The sequence below is a fragment of the Lepidochelys kempii genome, chromosome 17, assembly GCF_965140285.1.
Source record: "Lepidochelys kempii isolate rLepKem1 chromosome 17, rLepKem1.hap1, whole genome shotgun sequence".
Lineage (NCBI taxonomy): Eukaryota > Metazoa > Chordata > Testudines > Cheloniidae > Lepidochelys > Lepidochelys kempii.
In genome coordinates this window covers 1,436,082-1,443,117 of record NC_136396.1, presented here as the reverse complement: position 1 = coordinate 1,443,117, position 7,036 = coordinate 1,436,082, and the positions used below count along the sequence as shown (strand labels likewise).

Genomic DNA, 7,036 nt, shown 5'->3' with positions numbered 1-7,036 from the left:
GGAGGGGTAGTGGGCTCTGCATTGGGCGGGGCGGGGGTCAGGGAGGGGTAGCGGGCTCTCTGTGTTGTGTGGGGCGGGGGCAGGGAGGGGGTGTGGGGCGGGGGGCAGGGAGGGGTAGCGGGCTCTCTGCGTTGGGCGGGGCGGGGGGCAGGGAGGGGTAGCGGGCTCTCTGCGTTGTGCGGGGCGGGGGGCAGGGAGGGGTAGTGGGGCGGGGGGCAGGGAGGGGTAGCGGGCTCTCTGCGTTGTGCGGGGCGGGGGTCAGGGGTCAGGGAGGGGTAGCGGGCTCTGCGTTGTGCGGGGCGGGGGGCAGGGAGGGGTAGGGGGCTCTGCGTGGGGCGGGGTAGCGGGGCGGGGGGCAGGGAGGGGTAGCGGGCTCTCTGCGTTGTGCGGGGCGGGGGGCAGGGGTCAGGGAGGGGTAGCGGGCTCTGCGTTGTGCGGGGCGGGGGGCAGGGAGGGGGTAGGGGGCTCTGCGTGGGGCGGGGTAGCGGGGCGGGGGGCAGGGAGGGGTAGGGGGCTCTGCGTGGGGCGGGGGTCAGGGAGGGGTAGGGGGCTCTCTGCGTTGTGCGGGGCGGGGGGTAGCGGGGCGGGGGGCAGGGAGGGGTAGGGGGCTCTCTGCGTTGTGCGGGGCGGGGGGCAGGGAGGGGTAGCGGGCTCTCTGCGTTGTGCGGGGCGGGGGGCAGGGAGGGGTAGGGGGCTCTGCGTTGTGCGGGGCGGGGGGCAGGGAGGGGTAGCGGGCTCTCTGCGTGGGGCGGGGTAGCGGGGCGGGGGGCAGGGAGGGGTAGCGGGCTCTGCGTTGTGCAGGGCGGGGGCGGGGAGGGGTAGGGGGCTCTGCGTGGGGCGGGGGGGGGGTAGGGGGCTCTCTGCGTTGTGCGGGGCGGGGGGCAGGGAGGGGTAGCGGGCTCTCTGCGTGGGGCGGGGTAGCGGGGCGGGGGGCAGGGAGGGGTAGGGGGCTCTGCGTGGGGCGGGGAGGGGTAGGGGGCTCTCTGCGTTGTGCGGGGCGGGGGGCAGGGAGGGGTAGCGGGCTCTCTGCGTGGGGCGGGGTAGGGGGCTCTGCGTGGGGCGGGGAGGGGTAGGGGGCTCTCTGCGTTGTGCGGGGCGGGGGGCAGGGAGGGGTAGCGGGCTCTCTGCGTGGGGCGGGGTAGCGGGGCGGGGGCAGGGAGGGGTAGGGGGCTCTGCGTGGGGCGGGGAGGGGTAGGGGGCTCTCTGCGTTGTGCGGGGCGGGGGGCAGGGAGGGGTAGCGGGCTCTGCGTGGGGCGGGGTAGCGGGCTCTGCGTGGGGCAGGGAGGGGTAGGGGGCTCTCTGCGTGGGGCGGGGTAGCGGGGCGGGGGCAGGGAGGGGTAGGGGGCTCTGCGTGGGGCGGGGAGGGGTAGGGGGCTCTCTGCGTTGTGCGGGGCGGGGGGCAGGGAGGGGTAGCGGGCTCTCTGCGTGGGGCGGGGTAGGGGGCTCTGCGTGGGGCGGGGAGGGGTAGGGGGCTCTCTGCGTTGTGCGGGGCGGGGGGCAGGGAGGGGTAGCGGGCTCTCTGCGTGGGGCGGGGTAGGGGGCTCTGCGTGGGGCGGGGAGGGGTAGGGGGCTCTCTGCGTTGTCCGTGTGCGGGGCGGGGCCGGCGTGGCAATGAAGCGGGTCGAGATCCCGCCTGGTTACGTAACCGGCCCGCAGGGGATTAGCCGGGCCGGGCGCAGCGGGGCCGGGGCCGGGGCCGGGGCCGGGGCCGGCGCAGGAAGGAGACGCGATGGGAGCTGCCAGCAGCGAGCCCGAGCCCCCGCCGGGGCCCCTCAAGGTGTGTCAGGGGGCGGAGCTGGCTGGGGGCGGCAGCGGGGCTCCCCCCGCCCGGCCTTGGGGTGCCTGCGCGGGTCTCCCTGCCAAGGAGTCCGCGCGCCCCTCCCGCACGGCTGTGGCTTCTGTGCCCTGCCCCAGAGCTGGCTGCAGCGGGGGCCGGGGCTCATCCTTCTGCTGGCTCTGCAGGGTGGTGGCCTCGCAGCCCAGGCCTCCTGGGTGCGGGGCTGGAAGAGCGTCTTGGCTGGCATCGGGGCGACGCTGTCAGGGCTGGAGCGCAACGTGGCCGCGAGGAGATGCCTCCAGCAGCAGCGCGGCCCGGGCGAGAAGCTGCCCCGGCTGGGGGAGAAGGTGGTGACGGGCTGGCCAGTCCCGCAGTTCGTCTCGCTCTTCCTCCCGGAGTTCCCCTTCCGGCCCCCCCTGGGACAGCAGCAGCTCAAGGTGCGATGCCCAGCTCTGAGCCCTTGGGGGGTGGCTGGGGCTGGGAACAAGACGTGGCTAGGGCCCATTGGCCTCTTGTGGCCCTTTGGGGGCCCAAGCCGGAGTCGAGGAGCCCAGGAGTGCTGGCACACGTCTGCCAGTGCTGATCCCACGCGTGGGAGTGTCGCGGCGAGCTCCGGTCTCCAACTAGGACTCAGGTAGCATCTGTTCCCTGGCCTCCTGCTCTCCCTCCGGCCCCTGGGCAACTACACGCCTTTCCTCTCTGAGTATGCTGGAAAGAGAAAAGGCCCCTGGGGTTCTCCCACCCCCCCATCCTTTGGGAGCCCGTCTAGATCCCAGCAAGGGGACGGGAGGCTGGGTGGTTCCCCCGCACACCTATTTCAGGGCTCTGTCCAGCCTGGCCAGGAGACACTGCCCTGCGTAGTCCCTGGAGCTTGTCCTAGCTGAGTCCCATGCTGCTCTCGTGGGACCTGGCCCTGCTGGTAGGAGCAGTCACACCCCACACTCACTGGTTCCTTCCTTTTAGATTCTGGGCTTTGTTGCCAAGGGCTCCTTCGGGACGGTCCTGAAAGTGCTGGACTGCGGGCGGGAGAAGGTCTTTGCTGTGAAGGTGGGTGCCCGTCACACTGCCCCCCTTCCCCAGGGCGCTGCTCCGTTCTCCTGTGTCGACTCACTGGGGCCATGGCTCCTTCTCTTGTAGGTGGTCCCCAAAGTGGAGGTGCTGCGGCGTGACACCCTGAAGCAGTGCAAAGAGGAGGTCAGCATCCAGGTAGCTGCTGCTCTCCTTGGGGGCATGGGTCACGGAGGAGGGGTGGAGGGATGGTTTGGGGAAGAGAAGAGACTGCTGAAGCTGCCCTGCCACAGGGGCCTGGCCAGCTGCCCTGAGCTCATTCTGTCACCGAGCCTTCCTGGCTCAGAGTCCCAGGCAGGCCATACCTGGCCCCGTCAGCTCAGGGCCCCAGGAGCACCGTACCTTCCTTGGCACCACAGCTTCAGCATCTGGTTTGCAGATGTGCCTCTTACCCAAGCTACCTGGCTGGCTCTTCTGAGCCCTCTCCAGAGATGCCCGGGGGGGTCGGGGCTGTATCCCAGAGGGGGTGGGTTAGGGCGCGTTGGCAAGAGGGATGTCCTGAGTCTTCCTGCTCCTCCCCGCCTCATCCCCTTCTCCTCCTCCCCGACTTCTCCCATTGGGTGTCCCCATCCCCAGCTCAGATACTCATGAGTCCTGTTTTTCTTTGTCCCCAGAGGCAGGTCAGCCACCCATTTGTTCACTGCTTAGGGGACAGCTGGCAGGGACAGCGGCATCTCTTCATTAGTGAGTCACCATCTGCCCCCCTGGGGTCTCCCTAGAGTAGGGGCTCCTCCCGTGCATCTGACTGATATTAAACCTCTTCTCTGGCAGCTGGAGTGCAGCCTGGCTCTGCCACCCGCAATCCCCTGTGGATTAGGAGCTGCTTTGCGGCTCGCTCCCCTCCCCCATGTCCACCGTGGCTGGGTCATGAGAGCAGGATAAAGGCAGTTCCCTCTGGCAGGCCTGGGCTGGTACGGTTCTCTCGGCCCTCGGGCAATGAAGGGATTGGCAGCGAAGAGAAGCAACCCCACTGTAAATATCAGCCCAGGCCATGCCCGCTCTGTGCCCTGCCTCCCCAGCAGGTTCAGGCAGGGTCTGTAGATCTGTGGGGAGGGAGAGGGGATGGCATTTGCCTGGAGCCCTGGCTCTCCCCAGCTGGGCTGTGTGTGCTGGCCCCCCCAAGCTATAGTGTCTGTCTCCCTCTGCAGTGTGTACATACTGCAGCACCGGAGACCTGTACACGCTCTGGGCCTCTGCGGGGCGCTTTGCGGAAGCCACCATTCGCCTGTTTGCAGCGGAGCTGGTGCTGGTGCTGGGTAAGTGACCTGCTGAGAAACACTTGCATGGGAACCTGTGCTGGGGCAGGGCGTCCCTGTAGGTTCCCCTGGTGCTGTGTGGCTGATGCTGCCAGCACCCTGGGATCTCTGGGCCCTGGGGAGGAGGCTCTGTTTGGGGCAGAGGGGCCAGATGTGAGCTCCTCCCTGCCTGCTAGGAACTGCTGGTCAGACAGCTTCCCCTGGACTGGGTCCTCCTCGCCATGCCTGGTGGGACTCTGGTGACTCTCCTCCTTTCTCCTCTTCCAGGTTATCTCCACGACCTGGGCATTGTGCACCGAGATGTGAAGGTATGAGTGCCCTGGGAGAGGGGGTCTGACCTGTCCTGCCCCTCTCCGGTCAGACACGTGCTTGGGGCGATGGGCTCCACTGCAAGGCTCTGGGCGGCTGCTCTGCAGCTGGGTTTGAGTCAGTGCTGGCTGGCAGGAGCGGGGGAGTTGGGGGTGGCAAGTTCCTCTGCGGTGGGGGGACCTCACCCCCCCAGACCCCAAACTCACATCTGGTGGGGTGGGAGCTGGATTCAGCTGCTCCGCTCAGTGGCGGGAGTGGGCAGCTGCCCTTTCCCCCACTAGTTTGGGGGAGCGCTGCCCGAGGCCTGATCCAGCCCATTGCGGACCCTGGGCGGCTCTTAGAGGCGGGGCTGGTGTCCTCACACAGGCAGACGTGGAGCGTGAGCCGCAGGGGCCCTCGCAAGCAGCCTGATGGAATATGGCCCTTTCCAGGCCCGCAAGGCCAGCTGGTATGTCCTGTCCGGGCAGCCTCGCTGAGCTGAGTACACCCTGGCCGAGGATGTAATGTGATCTCTGACCTCTCTCTCCTTTTCAGATGGAGAACATACTCCTGGACGAACATGGTAGGTGCACTGCTTCCCCTCCACCCCCTGCGCTAGGGGCTGGGAACGTGCTGGACTTGGGCCTCTGTTCCCTGGGTAGGAGGGATGCTGGACTGGCAGCGTCTGGGGTGGGGGGAATGCCAGGTTGGCCGTGTCTGTGTACAGGGCTTGGGTGGGGGGGATACTGGGCTGGCAGTCTGGGGGCAGCAGGATGGCTCCATGGGGGCAGGGCTCTCGCAGGGCAGAGATACAGTGTGTGTCTGTGCACAGGGCACCTAAAGCTGACAGACTTCGGCCTTTCGCGCCACCTGCGCCGAGGGGAGCGGGCTTACACCATCTGTGGGACCCTGCAGTACATGGGTAAGGCTGGCACGGGCTGCTGCTGGGCGATGGGGCTGGGGGGCGGGGCACTGCACAAACCCTGACTCTGCTTTCTCTTGGGATTGACAGCCCCAGAAGTGCTGAGCGGAGGCCCCTACAGCCATTCTGCTGACTGGTGGTCTCTGGGCATCCTGCTCTTTACCCTGGCTACTGGGAAGGTGAGGTGACGGGGCCGGGGAGAGATGCTAAGCGGTCAGATTCTCTATCACTGGGAGGCGAGGGGCTGGGGCAGCATCCCTATTGGTCTGGGCACACAGCCCTGCTATCCCCTTGAGCCACATTGGCCAGTGGGAGGGTCTGGGGGCAGAGGAGAAACCTGTGTTCCTCATCTCTCCCAGATCCCGCTGGATGGGTCACTGGGCCCCCCTTCTCCTTGTCCAAAGGCTGCTTCCACTCTGCGTCACTTCCGCCAGCACTGCTGGCGGGTTCCCTGCTTCCCATCCCCTGCGCATGCATTGGAGCCCCTATCCCATGGTCTGGATTGTGGCTCTTGTGCAATAGATCAGGGAAGGACTTGAGCCTAGAGGGGCTTGGGCCTGCTGAGGGCTGGAAGATGGTGTAGGGGGTGGCTGATGGGTACCTGCATCCAACATGTGGTGCTCATGCGGCAGCCTGGCTCCTGCCCTAAGCTGCCCCAGCCTGGAGCTGGGCTCCTGCTGCAGCTGCTGGGCCTGTGCAGAGGCAGGGAGGCAGCACCCACTTCTGCGCCCGCTGCTCTTTGGGAATGCGTTCTTCCGGGGGACTAACAGCCCGCTCCTGTCTCCCCAGTTCCCGGTTCCTCCCGAGCGAGACCACCTGGCCATGCTGGCGAGCGTGAACCGCTGCAGCTACGAGAGCCCGAGCTCCCTGAGCCGGGGGCTGTCCCTCCTGCTCAGCGAGGTAACTCCTTCCTGCACCCGGTCTCCTGCGGCCCCTTCGCTGGCCCATCCCCCCTCCAGCAGGGCAGGCTGGCCGAGTCCATCCCCGGACATGCAGCCCGGTCTCATGGTCAGGCTCTCCCTCCCCAGCTCCTGTGCCGAAACCCCCTGCGGCGCCTGCACGACCTCCACCACTTCAAGAGCCACCTCTTCTTCCGGGGAGCGACCTGGGACGCCCAGCTCCTGCAGAAGCACCCGGTGGACATCGTCCTGGCCGCACGGCAAGCGGAGCAGGCAGCCCTGGAACCCTCCGTCGCCTTTGCAGACTTTGACTGTGACCTCCTGGCCTCCCTGAGCCGCCCCTGGCCTGGCTGAGGCAGAGCGGACCCTCTCCTCTGGCCCTGCTGGAGCTCCGGCCCGTTGGAGGCTCCATCTCCTTCCTGTTTGCCGGCTGTGACCAGGCCCCACGTGGGCCAGCCAGGGGCACCGTTCTGTGTGCTCAGGAACCCCCCTTGTGCAGCGCTCAGGAACCCCCCTTGTGCAGCACCCCAGCCCAGCTGCAGCCGTCTCAGGGGGAGCAGCAAAGGGCACCCAGCCCCCTCCCCAGCAGTGGCTCCTGCCTGGGCCAGGACGTGGCTCCCCTCATGGGCGCCCCGTTCCCAGGCCAGGCTGTGCCCCCCCCCCTCCCTCAGGTTAGACTCAGGCTGGGCCAGCGGGCTGCCCCCCGGGCCGGGCTCGTGCATGCCCCGGGGCCTGGCGGCGGGACCCCCCAGCTGGACGGGAGCGCGGGGCTGCACGTGGCTGAGCAATAAAGGGCATTTCCCGTGGCTGTCTGCGTGGCGTCTGT

The 7,036-nt window shown here is 68.2% G+C and overlaps 1 protein-coding gene across 3 annotated transcripts; it reads left to right on the top strand.

The window, feature by feature from the left end:
* Positions 1-1,577: 1,577 nt before the first annotated feature.
* On the top strand, positions 1,578-7,016 carry RSKR (ribosomal protein S6 kinase related). 3 transcript variants are annotated; one of them, XM_078849239.1, is made up of 13 exons: positions 1,643-1,777; positions 1,963-2,214; positions 2,741-2,824; positions 2,915-2,983; positions 3,460-3,529; positions 3,617-3,817; positions 3,994-4,101; positions 4,369-4,409; positions 4,945-4,972; positions 5,222-5,311; positions 5,402-5,490; positions 6,101-6,211; positions 6,340-7,016. In XM_078849239.1, exons 1-13 carry the CDS (start codon positions 1,730-1,732, stop codon positions 6,562-6,564), a joined length of 1,416 nt encoding a protein of 471 aa, XP_078705365.1. In that variant the 5' UTR covers positions 1,643-1,729; the 3' UTR covers positions 6,565-7,016. The 3 variants fall into 3 exon arrangements, with proteins under 3 accessions (XP_078705364.1, XP_078705365.1, XP_073171417.2); XM_073315316.2 differs by lacking the exon at positions 3,617-3,817; XM_078849238.1 differs by lacking the exon at positions 3,617-3,817 and having other exon boundaries at positions 1,578-2,214.
* The last annotated feature ends 20 nt before the right edge of the window (positions 7,017-7,036 follow it).

Excerpts from the sequence above, each read along its gene's own strand:
- RSKR (XM_078849238.1), top strand. The coding sequence starts at position 1,612 with ATGAAGCGGGTCGAGATCCCGCCTGGTTACGTAACCGGCCCGCAGGGG. Across the intron at positions 5,491-6,100 it reads TTACCCTGGCTACTGGGAAG|TTCCCGGTTCCTCCCGAGCG; the intron begins GTGAGGTGACGG and ends CTGTCTCCCCAG. Across the intron at positions 6,212-6,339 it reads TGTCCCTCCTGCTCAGCGAG|CTCCTGTGCCGAAACCCCCT; the intron begins GTAACTCCTTCC and ends CTCCCTCCCCAG.